Raw genomic sequence first — 23,372 nt, 5'->3', positions numbered from 1 at the left:
GCGACCACGGCGGAGGTGCGAGCTGTCCCACGAAGGATGATGCTGTCGGCGTCGCTGGGCCCAGGATGGGGCCACAAGCCTTGGCAGTTCTCAGGGCCACGGGGGGGGCCTAAGAGGGCGTCTTGAGTGGACCAGGAGGGTCCGGGGTGCTTCTCGCAAAGATGGAAGCAAGGGCCAGTCTGGAGCAACCAGACCAGCAGTGATGATTCTCGGATGTCGTCACAGAAGGACACAAGCCAGCGGCTAGTGACCAGACAACGTGCTGAGCAGCGAGCAGAAGTGCCCCACGCAGATCGTGGAGATGCTGGGAGACTGCACTTCGGTGCTGGAGCGGCTCAGGGTCGGGGCTTCTCGGACCCCAGAGCACTCACCAGAGAGTTACCTCGATGGTCGTGCTGGTTTTAAGAGCGTGCAGGTTCTGATGATGGCCGGTCCCTCGAGGTCTCGTCGCACCCATAGATCACAGCTGAGCTGATGATGTGGGTAGAGGTCAGAGGTGCCAGGGAAGCCGGTTCTCGTCGAGCTGGGCCGTCGGATTCCTTGAGGAAGGACTTACAGCAAACCGCAGAGTTCTTAGTTGGTGCCCGCTGATGCAGGGTGACTACTCCTTAGTCACAAGGGAGAAATCTTGAGAAGAGTCTTGAATGTCCTTTCGTAGAAAGTAGTTCTTGAATCAAAGATGATCTAATTTGGAAGGGTCCCCGCTCCGGTCTTTATTCTAAAGAAAGGGGTGGGTACATGACTAGGTCCTGCCCTAAGGGTGGGACCAGGAAGGGGGCAGTTACACCCCTCTCCCCTGCTGGACTTTCCCCAGGCCAGGGCTGTCGCCCCTGGAACTGGTTCTAACCGGCAGATGCGTAGTGAGCACCGGGGTGCCACTCCGCAGTCACCTTCACGCAAAAGCCCTACCTACCCAGAATACACAAACCCTGTCTGGGACGGTGCGAACACCGCCCTCGACGGGAAACCCTTTGTCCAAGCGCTCCTCGCTGGAAGGACTCCCAGCAGCAGGAGGTCAGACTCGTGTCTGTGGTGGCAGCGTCCATTTTGTGGAGCTGAGGCTTCAGTTAACTTTAACCGGGGTTCACGGTTACGTGCATGTCGTGTCCCTCTAGAGGGGTGGGATGCTAACCTCATCGCCAGTATTGGTGAGAGGGCAGCACCCCGATTCGTATGACACCTTACTCGACATGCCTGGATAACGCGACACCGGAGTTACCGTTATGGTACGCGTTAGTACACTGTGTTAAGTAAATACAGATTAAATAATTAACACAGTTTAATTTGACACAATGTCTCTATATTAAAAGAAGTCTGCGGTACAACATATGCTAACATCACTGGCTTGCTCAGTGGTCGAAGGGCATCAAAAAGAAGTGATCCCGAGTGCAATAGGGATGTGGTCAGGTAGCATGGAGGCGGAATCAAAGGCAACACTAAAAAGAAAAAAATATTCTGTGACAATTTTTTAAATCTTTTACCATCAGGCAACTACATATAAAATAATGCACACCTTAAATGAAAAGTATATACGTTTAAAACAATCAATGTGAAATACACTATTTTATGTTATGAAACATTCGTTGGTTAATGTGATCAGTGCAGATGTATGTGTATGAAGCCAGAAGCCCATCAAACTGAATTCTGTTTGGTTCAGCAAGCTTTAGTGACTTGTGTGTTGTTAGTGCTGGGAGGTCCCTGCCCGTCACAGAAAGCACTGTGAATGTGTAAGTCATAATTTTAAATGTGCATTACACACAGTTTAAGGTAGGCTGCCACAAAATGTGGACATGAATTTAGGTTAAAATTAACAAAGTGTTTTGAAAGAGTACATTTTAGTAATATGGAGATGGCATCCCGTGTAAACCGTTTTACAACTGTCCATTAAAAGCATGCACTCCACAACTCAGCTTGGAAAACCCCCTACAATACCTGTCAAAAATAATAAATGTTTGTCTTCAGAACGCTCAAAGTGTCTCCATCAATCAGCGCCACCTCTACTGGCTCCCAAGCAGCCTTTACATTTACAGATTTACCAACTGCACAGATCTACATTTCTTTTCAGGCAGCCAACACCCTGGCGAGAATGCTTGTTACTTGTTTATGTATCTACCCCTCCCTCAGGATCACTGCGGAGGAGAACTTCCACTCCAGTTAAGGCATTTCAACAGTAGCATAGGTATTTTAGCACAAAGGCTAAAATTGCACACAAATGCTATCCATCGAATTCTTCATCATGAACAACAGACTTTAGGGTTAATTCATGGACAGTCTGTGAAAATACGGACAGTTGGTCAACCTACTTACAAAACAAAAATAAATAAATGAAATACCAGACAATGTCAATGCTAAAATTAGGTCTTGCCTTTGGGACTTGTTGACCTTTCCTATGGTTTTAGCCATGCTGTACAGCAGTGATTCGCAAAGTGTGGCCCGGGGATTGCATGCGGCCCTCATGACCTTTTACATGCATCCCCCTGGGTAACAGCAGTGGTGGGCTTCTGTTTACTGACTCAGCACTAACATTAACCCGTTTACTGCGGCGAATATTTCGCCGCAGTGCGGGTGTTCGGAGTGGGCGGGGCTGCGTCGGCCGTTGGTCGTGCGCAGCACCAGGGAGATAGTGCTCGCGTCGGTCAACGCCGACGACAGCAGGGAAAGGGTTAAAGAGAGGTTAAATAAACGGACAAGTATTTATGTAAAGGTTAATTAAAGTTAACAAAAAAAAAGAAAGTAACTAGAGAGACCTGCCCGGTTTAATTTTAGGAACACCTTTATTTTCAAAGACCTCTACCAGCAAAAGTGTAAAAATATGATCATGTCTCTTCCAGATTCAAAAGTGTATTCATTTAAATGCAGAACCATTTCATATTAGTACCTTAGATTATATCAGTGCATTGAGATGCATTTTTTTAAGTGATAGTTTTCAAGCATGAATTTAGAAACATTCATGCCCCCCTGACAAGAATGTCAATAGTGAATTAAGAGACAAACCATCCTGTGGGTGCACTGGGTTGCTATTATGCTTGAACAACATTATAGTTTATTAAATCAAATACAGGAGAAGGTTTTGTACAATGCACTTCTTAAAGTCATGTATTTCGAGATCCACTTAATTGCGAAAATGAAGAAAAATTACTGAAAGTCCAATAAAACAATTGCATAGGATCACACAATTTGGTCAACTGGGGAAGCCGGGATTGGTCCCAAGTTTTCAGTTTTCACATTGTGCACACTAAATTTACATGCTTTGCTTCTCCTACATCCTCATTAGTCCCCAAACCGCCACCATGCTGGCATCAATGCGGCCCTTGGTCCCACCACAGACCAACCAGTTTGGCCCCTGGGAAAATGTTTGCGAGTACCGATGTTGTACAGCATCCTTAACAATTGACTGCTTTTAAGAAGCCACAATTTACGCTCTTATGCTTGGACCACAGGACCATGAACAAATCACATTTTGAAACCACATTCTTCTGAGTCACATACCAACCCAGAAAAATATTTAAGTGACCTGATTGTCGTCTTAGAGGATTTAAGGTACCGATTGAAGCCGAACTAACCTTTCCTCCCTCCAAGGTCGATGACATGAGTACCATGTAATTGGGTATCAAAACCAGTTCAAATTGCTACAGTTAGTTTGATTTGTGGAGTATGCCATGTCAATGGTTGTTTTGTTTTTGTTAATGTTTTTGATTACTATTTAGTAGGGGATAAAAAACTGCATCCTCATAATTGGAAACATCACCGTAACACTATTGCTGTCAACCCCTTGGGACTTGCTCCACTGGGGCGAGGGGTGGAGGTCAAAGTAAAGTCCAGGTGGCAATTTATGTTGAATAGGGAGCAGATAAACTTCCTAAGACATTATACAAGTGCTTTTGACAGCCAACATCAATTTTGTAGATGTACTTGGAAAATTGTGTTTAGTAACGAAATACCTGGACATTCTTACAGTGTTTAGAATGTTATAAATGTTAATGTGAGAAAATAAAAGGTAAAAATGAGCATCTTTTTTGTTAAAATGTATTGGATGATATATGTTGTATCCCTCAAATCTTCCTAGATATTTAACTTCTGACATGATGGTATCTTTTTACATTTACATACTAGTTTAATCTGAAACAAGCACCATAGAACGTAATTTCTTGGACATTGTTTTTGAGCTGTCTTGACGTGCTCCTCCGGTATTGTTTGAATGGTTTGTCTCGCAGTGTTTTTGCAGCGTTTATATTAATTGTGATAAATTGAAAGACGCTACTGAATATCCATTTTTTGTTTATTTGTCTTAGAGGAAAAGCCCTCAAACACCACGTCAGTGTTTGAGCTCCCTCTTAATATTTAGCATTTTACAAACTACATAGACAATAACATGCCTTACTTTGGGGCTCTGACTAAATTATTTTACACAGTCCAGAGGGTTGCCTGAAAAGTTTGACAACCATTAAGCTGGTATAATCTGCTGCCAAAAGAGAAACTTCTCCTTAAAACTGCATTCTTCTATGCAATACAAGTTTTCCATAGTTTCCCTGCTTGACTGCACCCTTCTGTGAAACACCAGAAACCAATGATCTGTGTATCTTCTTATGTGTATTTACTCTCCGCAACATGTCTTGATTTACCTACTTTTTTTTCAGATTTTTATTGACCGAGATCCAACCATATTTGCTCCCATTTTAAATTTTCTCCGCACCAAAGAACTTGATCCGAGGTAAGTCTCAAAATCTCTAATATCTAAGGTAAAATTGGGATGAGCAATATATTGAAATCTTTCTGCTGATGAGCAATATAGGGGCTGTCATTCACCCCCTATGTGTGTTGCTGAAGAACCAAGGGTAGGTTTTAATTGTTAAGTTAGAGTAAACTACACCAATCTTTAAACATCCTCTTGTAAATGGTCCTATATTTGTGAAACAGTACTTTAGGACACTAATGGCAAATTCGACTGTGTGTGAATGAAGACTGCCGAAAGATAAGTTTCAGAATGTGCCACTTCTTATACTTATGGTGGAAGCGTGACTTTAAAATGTTTATTTGGATTGATGTTTACTAGCATTGTTTGGTGTCTTGAGCAACAGCCTTTCTTTTTCTGCACGAGTCCTTGGTCCAGTTATCCTCCAGTGCTAGTAGATGGACTGTTAAGCTGAGCCTCTGAGATCTTTGGCATTAAGTACAAGTTTGAAGCAGAGATTATCTGAAGATGGCCAGATCTCGAAGATAAACATTTTTCCTGCACCTACTAATAGAATAATTGGGCATTGCTTAAAAGCAAGATTAATTTGAAATGTGGAGGCTGAAGTGGCCAGCAGTTGTAAATGAATGTTTTATGTAAAGTGTGCAGCTGTATTAACGTGATCCTGTTTTCTTCTCAGGCAAGTGAACACCAGCTTGCTGCTCCATGAAGCAGAGTTCTATGGAATAACCCCTTTAGGTATGCCTTAATAGTTTTATGGATTATGCTGTAATTCTTAGTACGTCTGTTTTCTTCACTGATTGTAGAGCCGACTGCAATATGTCTCGATTATCACACTGGTCTACAATGAATATCTGATCTGATTGTTGACACCAACTTTTATTCCAGTGTTTAGGGTTAGTATGGAAGTTCAGGCATACTTTAACTATTGCTACTAAAGTCCTTGATTTATCACTTCTTTTGTGATCATATATGGTCAGGCCATCATTGATTGCTTTTAAAAATCTCTTGCAGCCTAATCTACAGTATGGTAGATGACTACAGCTGTAATTTAAAAAAAATGTAATCCCTCCATCGATATCTCCCACCCTTTTGACTGTCTTGTACCTAGTGTTAATGACTAGATGGGCATTATAAACAAATGATATATGAGGCACCTTATTGAATACAAAAAGCTATTAGATATGAGGCAGGATCTGCAAATGTTTGATGTAAGGGCCACAATCTTTCCCCCTCCCCCCCCCCCCCCCCCCCCTCATTCTGAAGGGCTACAATCTTGGATTGGCCTTATATTGGTAGATTTCCTTCCCTTATTTAGGGAAATCTGCAGGAATCAATCTCTGACCTGTGTTTTGTTAAAGCATTCTTCTCTGATGAACTTACTGCCTCCCAAAGTAAACCTGTGGTTTGATGTTGTGGAATAACTGTGACTGGCCATTTGAAAACACATACTGTTTGTGAGTCACCATCCATCTGGTTATTGGTGTTTATACTTTGTATTGTCCTGTCTCGTCCAATGAAGCTCTTCCAGTTTTGCAGACAAATTCACTTATATTTTGTAGGTATTCACACACACGTGTAGAGGGCTTTCATTGTCTTGGCTTGGCTTGTGATTTTAGATTAGGAAGTCCTAGTGGAGGCAGGAATACTAGCTAGGAGAGAGAACGTATTGTGCTACTTTTTAGCATTCATGCACCTTCAGAATAGTTTTCATGATGTTTGCCACTTGCGAGTAACAAGGTGTTCCATGGTATAAGTACGTGGTGATGGTGCGGGGTAGCAACGTCAGAAGAGTATGATAAGCAATTGTTCCAGAAGTTCCATCCTAGCTCTAATAGGCTTTACACAAAAGTGTTTGGTGTTTGGCTTACCTCCTGCACCCCACCATTAATTTCACAACATTTTATATTGTGCAGTTCGTCGTCTGCAGCTGTGTGAAGAGTTGGACAGATCCTCGTGTGGGAGTGTCCTCTTCAATGGATACCTGCCACCTCCAGGTAAGGTGATCCACTCTTTTGCGTTGTCCTTTTCTTTAAAAAGAGATCATTTCAATCTACTATCTGACTTTGGATGCAGTCAAGCTTGGGCTCTGGTCAGAAGAAACCTGCAAAGAGATTCAGTTCTCTCCTTGTAACTTTCTAACATCTAAATCACTTGCTCAACCCAGACCAGTAACATTTAACCAGACCTATTGGCTCCAGTAAAATGTGTTTCTATAACAGCCTCCTCAAAGATTCCTTCCTTTAGTGCCTCATCCTTTCTCTGTCATTCCACACATCAAATTTCAAACCCTTTCCTAAACCCAAAACCTGTGCGTGGAACAGTGTTAACTTAAAAAATTGCATGTAGTTTGTGATTAAAAAATACCTTTCTTCCCGCATGTATTTTCACTCCACACAATATTTTGGCAATGCCTTCTCTCAAGAGCCCAAGCTAATTACAATTTGAAGATCCAGGTCACTCTGTTCCTGTGTGCCTAAATTAATTAAGGAAAATAAATACCTGGTCCAGTTCATAGTAGTAACTGATGTTGTTGCGTATTGGTGCCGGCGGGTGAGGAGCGATCCTTGCAACAGTATTCTTGCTATATATATAGAACTACCACTTTTTGACACTCATTTGCAAAAAGGGATCACCTCCCCATAAAACCTATCACCTTATTGCAGTTCATGTTGGTAGTCTTTTTTTTTTTTTAAATACTTTTTTACAGCATTTGTTGGGATGGACGATCGATAATAATTTAATACCAGACTGGTTATGGGAACGGAACAGGAGTTACACATCATTGTTTTTCATTCATGCACATAATCAGTGAATATGTTGAATTTAAAATTGACGTATTTTTATCTAGATTCTTAGGTTGCATTTGGCCAACATAAAGAACCATTATTTTTTTCCAAGCAAAGTTGGCTAAATTGCTGGATTTGTTCTGATAGACTGTTGGTTTGACTGAGGTTTGGAACTCTTGGGTAGCTGACACTATTTGAATCTGCACATATTTGTGTTGGAATGCACGTTGGTGACTCTTTATTAGACATTTACCAACTTGATCTTCATAAACATACAAGTGGTGTTCCCGCAGGCTTGCGGCTCGTCGTTCTCACTTCACTTCAGAGTTAGTTGGAGGCTGGCTGGTTTTGTGGCAAATCATGGCGCAGCCCTTCTTGCAGTGCTTGCAGAGGCAGCAGCATGGATCAGCTGCAGTAAGTTTAAAATCATTCATAATTGACACTGGTGCGCGCTGTGAGTTCGAGGGACAATGGAGACTAAGTCGAGTGACCATTGCTCAAACCAGATGGATTTGTGCTCACGAGGGAACTATGTTCACTATCACAAGAAGCCCACGTTATGTGGGATTTAGCTTACAGAGGTGGATCAGTCTGACAGCACAACCTATTAAAGAAACAATTTGACTTGTTAAACTCTTTCAGCCACAATTGTACAATCACAGAATATTTCGACATGTTAATGTTCAGTTGGGCCGAGTCTACATAGACCTATTCAGAAGAAAAGATAGCAAAAATGCAAATGCTGCCCATCCAGATCCCAACAAAGACTGAATTACTTGGGAACACCATCCAGATGCGCTGGTACAGTACGTTTATGTAAAGATTGCTACCAACTCCTCTCATACAAGAAGATATTCAGAAGGCACATACATCCATGGTGACAACTGCATAACATAAAAGGTTTATTTGTAAAGTCCACATTACTGTTATTTTTTTATTTATTTTGTTATTTTATTTTAGAGGTTTTATATAGCGCTGGCTGGACCTAGAGGTATCAGAGCGCTTTACAATTGTAACAAAGGTGTTTAAATACAGGTACAGTGTGTATAAGTACAGAAAATTGATTCAAAAATAAGCAGCCCACATAGGATAAAGGTTACACTAGATGAAAAGTAAAAAACAATTGCTAAACACCATAAGATATACAATATAGAGGTCGCAGTTTGGTGGGAAGGTTCGATAAAATATACCTAGGAGCACGAAGGACCAAAAATGTGAAAGAAAAACTGAAGGTCATAAGGTGTAGTAAGAAACGGGAGGTAAAGGAGAGGCAAGGAGGGGAGGGAAGGTGATACGATTGAAGGGGAAGGGAAGGAGAGGGGGGGCAGGAGGGGGTTCACTAGTCGTAGGCGGAGCAGCTGTGTGGGGGGGGGGGTGCTGAGGAAGGCGAGGCCACTCGGGAGGTAGTTAGAAGCCCCCGTATTTATTAAGGAGAAGTTTGAGTTCTTTTTTGAAGCTGGGGTAGGACGGGTTACAACGGAGGTCTGGTGGGAGGGCAATCTAAATAAGAGGGGCATTGCCTGAAAAGGAGCGTGACTGAGTGGAATTCTTTTTCTGAAGGGGGGGAATAAGTAGGAGGGTGTTAGAGCTTCTCAGGGATCGCGTGCAGCCTGCTTTGGTCAATTTGATAGCAAGGTATGTCGGAGTGTTTTGGTGGAGGATTTTGTGCGTATTGCAGGCGGTTTTATAAGTGGATCTGCCTTCAATGGGGAGCCATTTGAGGGTTTTGAGGGCGGGAGAGATGTGGTCAAATCGTTTGCTGTCTGTGATAAGCCTGGCCGCGAGGTTGAGCACTGATTTTAGAGGTGCCAGGTGTGTTTTGGGAATTCCGGTGAGGATGGCATTGCCGTAATCAATGCGCGATAGAACAAGAGATTGAACTGCTAGTTTAAAATCATCAATTGGGATGAAGGGCTTAATTCTCTTAAGGTTACGGAGGGTAAGGAGGGCTCCTTTGGCAGAGTTTTTGATGTGCACGTTGAGAGATGGGCGGTTGTCAAGGGAGATGCCCAAGGATTTGACTGAGGTGGCTAGGGACAAGGGGCAATTGAGGGCATTAAGGTCTGTGATCCAATTTTGAATGGGGAGCTGGTTGTTTTTTGGGGAGAAAAGAATAATTTCAGTTTTTTTATGGTTAAGTTTGAGGTGGTTGGAGTGGAACCAGGCTTGAATTTTGATGAGGGTGTTTGTTGAGGTGGAGGATGTCAGCATGGGTTTTTATCTTATGGTAGAGTTGAGTATCATCAGCGTAAAGATGGTAGTTGATCCCGCTTGTTTGAGAATGAGGGTGAGGGGTTCCATGAAGAGGTTAAAGAGAGAGGGAGAGAGAATGGATCCTTGCGGAACTCCTAGAGAAATGAGGGAGGGGTTAGATAAGCAGTTTTGGATTTTAATTTGTTGAGCACGGTGTTGCAGGTATGAGACAAACCAATTATGAGTCATACCATTAAGGCCGAATCGTTCTCCAAGGACTTTGAGTAGAACAGAATGGTTAACGGTATCGAACGCTGCGGAGAGATCGAGGAGGATCAATAGGCTAGATTCGCCATTGTCGAGGGAGTGGTGAATGTCATCTACAATGTTAAGCATGGCGGTTTCAGTGCTGCAACCTTTCCTGAAGCCTGATTGGAGGGGGTCAAGTAAGTTAAAAAGTTCAATGTGTCTGTCAAGCTGAAGAAGGACACATTTTTCCAGGGCTTTCGAGAGAAGGGGCAGATTGGAAATAGGACGGAGGTTGTTGAGGTCATTAGGGTCGGCCGTAGGGTTTTTGAGAATGGAGGGGATATGGCCTAGTTGTAGGGAGGAAAGGACACAACCGGTGGCTAGGGAAGTGTTAATGATCGAGGTCCAGGAAGGGGTAATGATGTGTTTGAGATTTTGAACAAGTTTAGAGTTGAGGGGGTCTTTGGTGTGGGAGGAGGGTTTAAGTTTCGCAATGATGTCAAAGACATCTCTTTCAGTAACTGGCTGGAAATTATGCCAGGCTGCGTTACTTTTAAGGAGAGTGTTAGGGGGATCGGAATCGTGGAGGGAGGAGGGAATGGAGGGGATCGGGAGATCAATGTTATATAGGATCATGGAGGGAGCAGGGGGGGTGGGAGGGATGCAGGTGAGTTAGGGGAGATGTCTAAAATGGAGGTAGGGGTCGGAGTCTGGAGGAAGGTTTGTTCTATTCTAGCAATTTTTTCAGAGAAAAAGAGGGCTATTTCTTCGCATCTAGTGGTCGAGGCCAGAAGTATAGGAGGAGTGGATGAGGTTTGATTGCGAACAATGTTAAACAGTTCTCTGGGTCTATTTTTGGCTCGGTCCAGTTGTGCTTGGAAAAAGGATGCTTTTTGTTTAAAGATGTGTTTTATATAAGATGATCTTGCAAGTCTGAGGCGAGCTAGGTGCAAAGGGGTAGGGTGTTGTCTCCACGTTCTTTCCGTCCGTCTAAGTGAGCGTCTTTCATTATTAAGCTCAAAATTGAACCATGATTTGGAAGGAATGGTTCCTTGGTTTTTAAGCTTCAGCGGGGCCAGGAGGTCCAGGGTATCCACAACTGCTTTGTTGTAGTGTACTGTAAGCTCATTTGTGTTCAGTGAGGGAAGGATGGCGAGAAGTTGGGCATGGAGTTTGGATTCCAGTAAATCAGGGGGGATATTATTAAGATTTCTGGACAGTTTCATGGGTTTAATGATTTTCGTGGGAGGAGGGATGGCAGAGACCGCTATAGAGAACAGAATGAGATGATGGTCGGACCAGTCGATGGAAACGATGTTGGATAGGAGGGCTGGATCTTTGCTTGTAATGATGGCATCTAGGATTGCTCATTTGGAATGGGTCGAAGATTTACAAAGTTGCTTGAGGTTATTGATCTCGAGAAGGTTGGATAGGAGGGTGATAGAGGGGTTATTGGTCTCATTCCAATGGAGGTTGAGGTCCCCCAGAAAAATGTTTTGGGAGTTGGAAAGTGACGATTTTGTAGGCGAGGAGGTCAAGGATGCTTGTTGAGTGGTCATTGAGCCAGGTTTCCGTTAGGAACGTGATGTCGATGGATTCACTAAGAATAGTTTCAGAGATTTCAATGGCATGTCGAACAGCGGACCGGCAATTGACAAGCATGCAGGAAAGAGGTTTAGGGGGAGTTTTGGGGAGTGGAAGGGAGTGGATGGAGGTGAGTTGGGGAGGTGGCCTAGGTGAGCTAGGTGAGCGGGGAGTTCGGCTAGTCCCCAATGTGACGGGGATGCTGGAGACAGGGGGAGGCTGGATATCAGTGGGTGAGCAGGGAGGGTAGGATTTGCAGAGGTCTAGGATCTCCATAGGTGAGAGGGGGCAGGCAGTGCGGAGAGGTCTGTGTGCGCAGCAGTGTAGAGGAGTTGTGCAAAAAGGTTTGGGGGTAGTGGGATTAATATGTCTGGAGTGAGTGGTGTTTATCCGGAGTGGGAGGGCTCCGTTTTTGCGGGAATAGAAATCAGATCTAAGATGAGCGAGATCTCTAGAGAGAGTGGGGAGAGTGCGTTCAATGTTTCCAAGAGAGTTAGATATAAGACTAAGGTGGGAAATTGGAGAAGGTGGAGGGAGCGGCATGGAGTGTTCATAGTAGGGCAAGAGGAGAGGCATGGAGGGGGAAGGTGGGTATATGGCCATAAAGGGTGAAGGTGGTGAAGAAGGAGGGGGCAGGATTGTTCGGAAGTAGGGTGAAGGGCGGGTCAGGATGGTGGGAGTTATGAGTTTCAAAGGGAGAGAGGATGGGTCTAGGGGAGGAGGTGTAGGGGCTATTCTGGAATAGAGTGCGAGACGGTTCGGGGTGGTGGGTGCAATGAGTTTCGGGGGGGGGAGGCTGGGTTTAGAAGAGGAGGAAAAGGGTGGGGTCAGAGGAGTAGGGGAAGGGCACGGAGAGTCCGTAAGGTGGTGGGGGTTAGCACACGTGGCGTGGGAAGTGAGATGTGAGGGAGGGCAGGTCGCGTGTGCGGGGGGATTGGGAGCTGCGGGGAGTAGGTAGGTCCTGGGGAAGAGGAGGGACAGTGGGAGTGGGAAGGGCCAGAGGGCTGAGCGGGGGAGTGGAGGTCAACAATTGTATGGCATTGTTGGACGTGGACATGGTCAGCAATTGAATGGCATTGTTGGACATAGACATGTCTGCGGAGGGGAGAAGAGGATAAGGGAGAGGGGTTAAAGTGGAGGACAAAGGGTGAGAGGGGGGAAGGTTGTTGGTGGAATTGTGAAGTTGGATGGTCAACAATTGTAAGGCATTGTTGGACGTGGGCATATCTGCTGAGGGGGGTATAGGATGAGAGAGAGGGGTTAAAGAGGAGGGCAAAGGATGAGAGTGGGGAAGGTTATTGGCGGACTTGTGAAGTTGGATTGTCAATGATCTGAAGTGAAATTCAAAGGAGTTGAGGTGGGGAACGGCAGCTTGGATGAGGATGTTACCGGTTTTAAAAATGGAGATGCCGATTTCCCCAGGAAAGGTAGGAGAGGGAGTCGTGGATAGTTTGTGGCCATGGGGGATTTTGAGGCACTTCGTGACTGGGAGAGATTGTAGGAAAGTGCTTTTCCATTTAGAGGGGCGTTTGGAATAGAAAATGTAGTTGGTAATAATAGGGGAGGTGAGGCTGTAGTAGTTGTCAACGATGAGTGTTGCAGAGTTAAGGATGAGAAGGTTGTGTTTGAATTTTTTTGTGCGTATTTTGAGAGATTGGTGGGGTAGAGAATGGACCAAGAGTTTGGGCCGTGTTTGGATAGATGCAGGGGAGGCATAGTAGGGTTGTGAGGCGGAGGCACTAAGAGGGAAGATAGGGAGGTAAAAGGGGGTATGGCAGGCTAAGGAAGGAGTGGGAGGTAAAGGGGGGTGAAGCAGGCGGTAGTAGGAAGAGAGGAGGGGAAAGGGAAGGGAGGAGTGGAGGACGAGAGTGAGAGAGGAGGGTATGAGGAGACTAGGGCAATAAGTAAGAAAGGACAAAGGAATCAGGCTGGTAAGTGGGGGGGCTAGGGTGAGGGAGTATCCGCAGATTGAGAGGCAGCAGTCTTTTGGCGCTGAATAACAGATGTTTATTCTTACCCTACTCAGTGGCAATTATTTTATGGAACCTGGGAGTATGAAAAACTCTGTTAACCCATCAGGATTTGAACCTGTGACACTGAGATCAAACCCAGGTTCGTTGAGTGGAGGCATTAGTCCAGTGAGTCACAAACCCGGCTTCCTGAGTTTGACCACACCAACAAGGGTAGGACAGTCTTGGTTCTAGCAGATGGCGAGATCCATTGCTCCACGTGGGCAGTTATAGTACTCCCCAAACCACTCATTGTAAGTCCAAAATATATGCACTTGGCAGCAAGATCCCTGAAGACATAGAGTTTGGATACCTCTGTCTTTCTAATGACTCTGTGCAAGTTTTAAAAGATGCCAGGTAACCTGTTATGTTATTAGATACTGCCAAGCAGTGAAATGAAAATACCTATGCAACAAGAATGTATATGTCCCATCTGAGAAATACTCTAGTGTCATCTCAACATGCATATCACTCTACTAAAAATGAATCTCACATATTCCTCAGTCGTTGTTTAGGTTGTTTTTACAGCATGGAGAAGTTAGACACAATACAAATAGGTCACTGTATAAGATTGTGGTTATTAAGAATTGCATGGAAGACATAAAGAGGCTTCCACCACCAGTAACGGATCCATTACCCCCCATAAGATGAATATACTGCATTCATAAATGGGACTAGTGTTTGAGCTAGTGCCTTGTCTAATCTATCATGGGAAGTGGTCTTTTTAGGTCGAGCTGATGTGGCATTCATGCGAAGCATGAATGCATCAGCTCGACAACTTATTTTGCCGGTATTTAGGAGAGTGAACAGCTACCAGACGCGCGCTTTGACGAGGTCGGATTTCACCTCGGGAGCGAGCGTCTGATAGCTGCGCATGCGCGGTGCAAAGCCCTTGCTCACACACAGACACAGGCAGCCCCCACCCCTGTGCATGCACGCACGCACACACACACACACACACAGGCGCACGCATGCACACGCAGGCATACGGCACACATACAGGCACACATACAGGCACACTATCCCCTACCTCGCATTCTCTCAATCACACACAGTCACGCATGCGCACACACATTCCCTCGCGCACACACGCGCGCACACACTCCCCCACCCCCCCAGGCATACACACAGGCACGCACGCACTTCACATCAGCCCTGGGCCCCACTCACCGACTGCGCTCTTCCGGCGGGGCTCCTCACGGCGCGGCGCGTCTCATCCTCTAAATCGGGGCTCCCTCAGGTCAGAGGAGCCCCGCAACAGGCGCCACACTCCTCCTTCTCCCCGGCCCCCTCCTGGGGACCTGGGCTACCCCGGACGGCAGGGCGCTCCATGCGCCGGCAGCTCGCGGACCTCGGGAGGCGGGACTTCCGTTTGGCCGCAAGCGGATTGGCCGGCCGGGCAAGAGCTTCCGGGTCGCCGCAAGATCAGCTTTCAGCGGCGCCGGCACACGGAGCTCGCTTCTCCAGGCTCGGACTGCCCCTGTGACTTGGATTTTGCACACCAGGACCATCCGAGGGAAGGCGGTGAGGACTCGCACAGCACGGCCGAAGCCGGGGGCATGGGGGCAACACGGGGCTGGCTGATCCCCGCTCTAGACACGCTGTGCCTGGCGGGGGCCACTCAGGAGCTGCTCTCACGCCTCAGCTTCCAGTACGGTAAGCTGGCTGCTCTCTGCCAGTGTTTGTATTAATGAGCGGGTTGAGGGAAGGTTAGGGGTAGCACTATGAGAAGTAGTGACGTCCGAAGCCGGGGTGCTATCCCACGAGGCCTTTCATGCACTTACCTTCTGTACACACCGTTTTCCCTCCTGTTCCTCGTCCGAATCCATTATTAGCCTGTCCGTTGTGTACAGTTGTCTGTGTTCGGCACTGTATAGTTGGTTTTACTACTACTGATTTGAGGGAATAGTTCTATTGGGTAATGTACCAGGTGCGTCACTGGGAGACCTGCTCTCATCCTGGCATCCCCCAGTGAATGCTGTGTTAGTTTTTCCCAGCTCCTAGTGTGCCATGAGGATGGCCTCGCAGCGCTGTTGGGAGTGTTCCGGTGCATCACACCCTGGTCTGGAGGGTGCGATCACAGCTAAAGTCTGATTCCGGGTTGTGTAACTTGAAGCATCAGTGATGGAGGCGTGGTCCACGTGCAGTGTCCTGTCTTCATGAATCGGTCACGCGTGTGCTGTAGCAGGCAGCAGCATTTCATGTGTGTGATCCAGGCGCTAGTTGAAGCGTGGTGTCCTGTTGAGGATGTACGCTAGCTATTCACCATGCTAACTCCCGGGTGTATTATGGCTGTTGACCTTTAGTGTATTATTGTGATATTGGTGTGCATCTAAGTCACGTAAATACCACACATATTGCATTACAAATGCTATAGGTGTCACATTTGCGAAAGTTAAAACTATTGGCATTGTAAATGACAAAGCTATTAATTTCACTATTTCCAAAACCAACACATAAATAAAAAATGTGTCATTTACAATACCAATAGCTCAAACTTTCCTAATGCGAGACCTATTGCATTGTAAATGTTTGTTTTGCTAGCAATCACTTCACTTTGAAGCTGATACATACAGACAAGATAGTGGTGTTCACATTCCAGAATAACACTGTGGTGATTTCATCTTTCCATATTAACCAATCTATTTTATTCTTTGGATATTTACAGAAGATGGGGAAAGGGCATTTTCTTGACAGATGTCTGCATAGCAGCCATATGCCACTTACATTGTTGGGATATGTGATAACAAAATAAAACTCTGTCATATGGAAAAGAAATGGCAGCTTGCAAGACTGAACATGCCATTCATTCAAATGAAATAGTAAAATATTGCATACATGACCGATACAGCACATTCCACTTCAAGATCTGTTCGGAGCTGCAACTTGCGAGTTCTGTTCTCATGTTTGAAAAAGCATTGGCAAAAGCCAATAGGTGTCTCCTATGCAAGAGCTATTGCCAATGTGTTTTAGCCATTATGTAGACCTGTGTGGCTGCTGTTCAGCATTACTAAAGGTTAGTGGGGTACATTTGAGTAGCGTGGGGTAGATGGGAATGGGGTAGATTGGGGGAAGTGGAGTAGGGTGGGGTGGGGTACATTTGAGTGGAGTGGCCTAGATTGAAGTGGTGGTAGATTAGAGTGGGGTTGGGGTAGAGGGGAGTAGAGTAGATTGGAGTGGAGGAGTGGAATAGATTGAATTGGGGTAGATAGAGGAAGTGGAGTAGGGTGGGTGGGGTGGGGCACATTTGAGTGGAGTGGGATAGATTGAAGTGGTGGTAGTTTAGAGTGGAGTTGGGGTAGAGGGGAGTAGAGTAGAGTAGATTGGAGTGGAGGAGTGGGATAGATTGAATTGGGGTAGATTGGGGAAGTGGAGTAGATTGTAGAATTGGGGTAGATTGAAATGGGATAGATTGGATTACGGTAGATTGGAGTGGGTAGATTGAGGTTGAGTGGAGTGGGGTTCATTGGGTTAGTTTGGAGTGGAGTAGCCTGAGGATGAGTCGAGCGTAGTGGATTGGAGTGGAGAGGGCTTACTTGGAGTGGGGTATCTAGTTATGTAGTGGGATAGATAGGAGTGGAGGGGAGTAAATTGGAGTGGGTAGATTAGGATGAAGTGGGGTAGATTTGACTGGGATAGATTGGGTGGAGTATGGTGGGATAGATTGGATTGGAGTGCAATCTATTGGAGTGGGGTAGATGGGAGTAGAATAGAGTGGTATGAAGTAGATTTGGATGGGGTGGAGTAGATTGGAGTGCAGGAGCCTGGGGTAGATGGGCGGGGGTAGGTTGGACTGGGGAAGACTATTGGGGTAGGTTGGAGTGGGGTAATTTGGGGTGGGTAAGGTACATTGGAGTGGGATGGGGAGGAGTGGGTTAGATAGGACTGGAGTGGGGTACATTTGGGTGGCATGTGGTAGATTAGGATGAAGTGGAGTAGAGTAGATTGGGTCAAGTGGAATGCAATGTGATAGATTAGGGTAGAGTGGAGTGGGGTGGATTGGAGTGGGTAGAGTTGAGTCGAGATTAGAGTGGAGTGAGAGTTTGGGGAAGAATGGGGTAGATCGGGTAGATTAGAGTGGGGTAGACTGGAATGGAGTACAGTAGATTGGATTGGAATGGGGTAGATTGGAGTGGAGTGGGTTGGACTACAGTGTCGTAGAGTAGTGTGGGGTAAATTGCAGTGGGTAGGTGGGTAGGGTGGAGTGGGGTAGTTTTGAATGGGGTGTGTTTGATTGGAGTGGGGTAGACTGGGATGAAGTGGAGTGGGGTCCACTGGGATGAAGTGGAGTGGGGTCGACTGGAATGAAGTGGAGTGGGGTAGACTGGAATGCAGTCGAGTGGAGGAGATTTGGGTAGAGTGGAGGTGTGTAGATTGAGTGGATTGGAGTGTGGGAGATTGGAGTGGGTTGGGGTAGATTGTGGTCGATTGGAGAGGGGTAGATTGAAAAGTGGTAGATTGTAGTGGAGTAGGATAGATTGTAGTGGAGTGGGGTAAATTAAAATGGGGTGGGGTACATTATATTGGGGTAGATTTGAGTGGAGTTGGGTAAATTGGAGTGGGGTATTGGATTGGGGTAGATTATAGTGGGTAGATTGGAGTGGATTGGAATGGAGCCTGGTAGATTAGAGCATAGCAGGATAGATTTGAGTGGAGTGGTGTAGATTGGTGTGGAGTGGTGTAGATTGCAGTGGGGTAGGGTCGATTGGGTTAGATTGAGTGGAATGGGGTAGATTGAAGTGTTATCGATGGATGATTCTTCTGGAGTAGATTGGGGTAGACTGGAGTGGGGTAGATTGGGTTAGAGTGGGGTAGACTGGAGTGAAGTAGTGGGGTGGGGTAGAGTGGAGTGGGGTGGAGTGGAGTGGAGTGGGGTAGAGTGGAGTGAAGTGGGGTACATTGAAGCGAAGTGGAGTGGTGTGGGGTACACTGGAGTGGAGTGGGATAGATTGGAGTTGTCGTGTGGCCTGGAGGGATGTAGAGTGGAGTGGCACGTTGTGCCGTGGAGTCGGTGGCATGTCGTAGATTGTCTTAGATTAGATGGGAGCGTAGAGTGGAGTGGCCTGTTGTGGAGTGGAGTGCTGTAGAATGAAGTGGCGTAGTGTAGGAGTGGAGTGACAACACCTTTCAATTGAAATGACCATTGCATTTGCACCAAAGTGCGGTTTTACAACACCCAAACAATAATCTGTGCAAATGTCATCACCTTGTGTATTGATGTGTTTTGGTCATGTTCAAATATTTGTTTCCACCACACTACAGAATTACAAAAAAAATGGCTTCCTTTGTAAGGAGTCTGGTGTATTCTGAAACATCAGCACAGCTCATTTTTTTGTGTTGTGTGAACCATACACCCTCTTCTCTTACATGGATACTCAGCTGGATTGTCACATAAATTCTCTCACTTTGAAGTCAGATAAAGAAAAGAAAACACCAAGCTCCCTCAGAAGAGAGAGTTTTACATTTGACCTCTGTCTTTGAATGTACAGCAAATGTGACAAGATGAAAACAAGATTTAAATGCCTGCTTATAGAAAGCGAGTTCCTGGAAGAATACAGTAAATGGGCAATGGGAGAGAGGAACTCAAGCTAGACCGCCTAAAGCAGATAAAGCCAGCAAATAGAAATCCAGAAAATATGAGTTACAAACCACAGAGGCAATTGTAAGCAACCGGTGTAATGCATATCTGATAGAGACATCTAGCCGCAGATTCCTTAACTTAGAATATCCCCAGGTGTCAGACTGGATCCGGAATTTTTTTGCAGCAGTACATCTGCGTGCCGGGTGATGGCGCCATACGACCCCGCTCTGACGTCGTCCACGTACGTGACGTCCACAAGGTCATATAAGTCCCTCCTGACGCGCTTACGTCAGTTTCCTTCTTTTCTGCGTGCAACGCGGATCCGGAGTGAGCGGTTCCTCTGGCCTGATTTCAGGCTCCCTTTTTGACTCTTCGCGTCAGGAACAGTGTGCGATGCCTTCGGGCTTTAAAACGTGTAATTCCTGTGCGCAGCAGATGTCCGCGACGGACCCGCACCTTATTTGTATGTGGTGTCTGGGCGAGCACCATGACTCCACGGACTGCGAAGCATGCCAACGCCTGAAGCCGAAGCCTCGGCGGGAGCGCCATATGAAGCTTCTCTCGGCACGGCTGTCCCGGTAGGTGTCTTCTCGCCTCCCGGTCTCTTCATCAACAGCAGGCCCCTCTACTGTCCAGTTCTGCCGTCGATCGCCCTCTGGGGTCCAGGGCAGTCGTTCGCCACTTGGTAAGTCGAGGCGCTTGTCGCTGAGGTCTTCGACCGCCCCTTCTTCTGTTGTCAGGGGCACTGGTTCCCGGAACATTCCGGAGGTGCGATCCCGACAGTCCCCCCCTCTATCAGCCCTTTCCAGGTGTGGGGGCGACTCAGGCCCAAATGGAGGCTTATGCCGGGGCTCTGCAGTCCTCCTTTGGGCGTCCTCGGAGCCTCCGCTTCTTGTGGGATCTCCGACGGACTCGCTCGCGGGTTCGCCCACTGTGCTGATCGAGCCTTTGCCCCCAAGGAACGTCGGAGATGTGGTGCCTTTAGGGCGCGGCCCAGTTGGGTCCCCCTCTACGTTCCACATGGAGTTGTTAGGGCGCGGCCCAGCTGGATCACCCTCTACGACCCACGGCGCCTCTGCCACGCCGCATAGCCATGCTAGGCTCCCTGTGGCACCGCAGGTGGTTGCCAGTGCTCATAGCCCTGCCTTGAGCTCATTCCGGGCTTCGGGGCAGGTGGCCGCCTTTCCGGAGCCGGGGTCGGTGACGTTCCGGCGCCGGAGGCTCGCCTCCTCGGCTCCGCCTCTGCTCCTTTCTCGGGAATCAGAACCTGTCTTGGATGAGGCGGAGTCTGTGCTGGGGCGGCGCCAGAAAGCTTGCCTTGCCGGTCCCGGCACCTTCTCCTTCTTCGGTAGGGGAGATTGCCATAGTTTCCGCGCCGGACGGCGCCGGCTGGACGCCCGATGGAGCCAAATCAGCAACTGACGAGGCACAATCGGCACCGGCACGTGTCGTTTTGGCGCCGTGTCGACGCCGGGTTGTCGACTCTTCTGTAGAGGCCTCTGGAGAGAGTTTGGCGACGCCCTCACGCCCAGCGTCGTTGGAGGTATTGTTGCCAGTGCCCCCCTTGGAATTTGTGGAGCCTCCTCAGGAGCTCCCAGATTCGGCAGTCTCTTCGCCTCCCCAGGAGCCCCATCAGGCTCCTCATTCTTCCATGGGGCTTCCTTCCGTGGAGCATTGGTTGCACCTTCAGTATCTTGGGAGGGTCAGCTTACAACCCTCCCCCACTGATGAGCGTTTGTCCCCTCTGCGGAAGGCTGCAGAGGCTTGCGTGGCTTTTTTGAGAGTGGTCTCATTGGCCACCAGCATTTTAAATATGCAACCCCCTTCTGCCCCTTTGTCTGTGGACCCCTTGCTTGAGGTCCTTCACTGTGGGTCTGGAAATGTGAAGCCGGTTTTGCCTTTTGAGGCTTCCCTTTATGATGCCCTTTTGGGTACTTGGATCCGGCCTGCTTCAGGTGACACGGTGGCTCCTTCAGTTTTGCGCCGCCACCGTCCAGCTCCACATGATCCTGTTTGTCTTTTTGTGCACCCTGATGCGCAGGGGTTTGTGTTGCAGACTACTTTTCCTTCTCTGCCCCCTCTAACGCTTCCTCCCTCTTGGGAGTCCAGATGGCTTGAGTCATGGGGTAGGAAAATGTTTCCATCCACTAGTGCAGCCCTACAGTGCTCTCGTTGATCTCCTTCACCTCCTCCGGGATGGCCTTAACCTTGCCGAATTCACAATCCGCTCAGCCTTGGATACTGCGGATTCTTTGGGCTGAGCTATGGCGGGTTCTGTTGCCTTAAGGCGTCACGCTTGGTAGCGAGATAGCGTCTACCCTGAAAATATCCGGGAGTGACTGGTTGACTTACCCTTTGATTTCACACCGAATTGATGGTTCACAGGCTCTTTGCGGGCTTTCGTCCTCCCACTTAGGCCTTCTTAGGCCTGTCTTCCGTGGTGGTACTTTTTCATTTTGCATCCTTAGATGCGCTCTGTGTTTAACATGGGCAGTGAACCCTATTTTTTCTTTTATCTGTGGTCAAGGGTGATTACCCTTTTATTGGCATCCCTTGGATGCATTTTTCTTTGAGCTGCCGTATGCCTGCTGTGGTCGTGTCCCACAGGTTGCTGTCTCTGGTCCTCGGACTGTGGTATTGAGCCGGTGGCTCAGCTTGGTAATGTTATACAGCTCTGAACTCATGTTCACTGGTTCAGTTTGTTACTGTGCTCTTTTGGCTAGGCTTATTGCCGTAAGAGGTGTTCCCCATTGTTTGGGGTATGCATACTCCATGTGGGGTACTCGTAAGCTATTTATTTGAAGGTTTTATATAGCGCGAACAAGGCTGTGGCGAGTAACAGAGCGCTTTACAAGTCAAATGTAAGAGAGGAAAAAAAGTAGAAAACAAGAAATAGGTGAGACAGCGCTACATAGCTTATACAAGTACAGTCAACTATCTTGAAGGATCAAATGATAGCTATTGAGCACAGAGACAAAGATAGGTATAATATACAGGAGGCTAGCAGAACGGCCAAAGTTTACGTGAATTGAGCCATGAGGATCGCTTTCACTTCTTTTTTGAAGGAGGCAGATGACGGGTTCGTTCTTGTTTCAGTGGGCAAAGCGTTCCAGATCCTAGGAGCCATACCAGGGAATGAACAAATATACGTTTTTTTTTGGCAAATCGTTGGGGTTTTAGAAGAAGTGTCTTGGCACTCCTGGAGGTTCGGCTGCCAGCAGAGAGCTCCAGTTTCCTGGGGCGGCTGGTGACATTTAAAAGTGGTGAAGCGTACAAACGGAAAGTAAAACAACACAAAAGAAATGACCAATGCAACAAGCTAACTAACTAATACGCTACCATTAGTGCAATAAACGCGACAATAATATAATCGGGTATACAACATGATCTAATAATTTGCTATAGAACACACACAAACCTCAGACCCTCACAACCTGCGCATTCCATCCAGGAGCCGTGACATCAGAATTTAAGATTTTGCCAGAGATGTGCTGAGCTTGTGAGGTCGGCGTTCTCTGGAGCTCTAAATTAAGTTTCTCTTCCTCTTTTAAGCAGCAGAATAACAGAGAAATATCTCTCTCGACATTTGTAACTTGAATGGCCGAAAAACAGATGCACAATTGCTTCCCTCTCCTGCTGTATTTCTTGGTGAAATTTTGACGATTCCGAGTTCCAGGCACGTCAACTAGCACTCATTTTGCAAATATCAAAGCAGCCAGCGATTTAAAAAAAAAAAAAAAACAACAAAAAAAACACCTGAGCAATGGGATCACATTTGAAAGGTAAGAAGAAGCAGGGGGTGGAGCATGGACATAAATTGTGCGCGGCACTTCCGCCACCAGAGTTTAGGAAATCAAATAGCTTTTAAAATAAAAAGAGCTGAAGGGCAAAACGAACAAAAAAGACACAGACGGTGTAAATTGTAGGTTTACTACATCGTTTCTGTACAAATTCTCCAAAGTCGTAATTTGCATACCATCAAAAGAAAACTAACTATTTTCCGCTTACTCTACCCAAATATCTTGATGATCATATCACGGATGATGCGTTAAATATCCGGCATAACATTTGCTGTACTTAGCTTCAGTACAGGCACCGTCAAAACGGATTTACATCGAACTGACGTGTTCTGGAGGTGTCAGAAGTCCAAAACAATGACTTAAGTAAATAGACCTACAACAGTCCAGCATGAACAGCAGACCAAGCAAAGGAAGGCTGTATTCCAGTTGCGTATCAAGGCAGGGGGGGGAGGCCGGTTCGTGGTCCGGGTCGGG

The 23,372-nt window shown here is 46.8% G+C and overlaps 1 protein-coding gene across 1 annotated transcript in view; it reads left to right on the top strand.

Moving 5' to 3' along the window:
- The window catches only part of LOC147691951 (SH3KBP1-binding protein 1-like), a 308,124-nt gene that overhangs the window by 92,013 nt on the left and 192,739 nt on the right, over positions 1-23,372 (top strand). The window contains exons 4-6 of the mRNA XM_086938233.1: positions 4,638-4,711; positions 5,373-5,431; positions 6,610-6,690. Of these exons, the coding sequence (XP_086794359.1) occupies positions 4,638-4,711; positions 5,373-5,431; positions 6,610-6,690 (214 nt within the window). The remainder of the gene's footprint in view (positions 1-4,637; positions 4,712-5,372; positions 5,432-6,609; positions 6,691-23,372) is intronic.

Source organism: Lissotriton vulgaris, chromosome 9, assembly GCF_964263255.1.
Source record: "Lissotriton vulgaris chromosome 9, aLisVul1.2, whole genome shotgun sequence".
Lineage (NCBI taxonomy): Eukaryota > Metazoa > Chordata > Amphibia > Caudata > Salamandridae > Lissotriton > Lissotriton vulgaris.
Note: the sequence above shows the minus strand (reverse complement) of the source record. Positions and strands in the feature narration are given on the sequence as shown.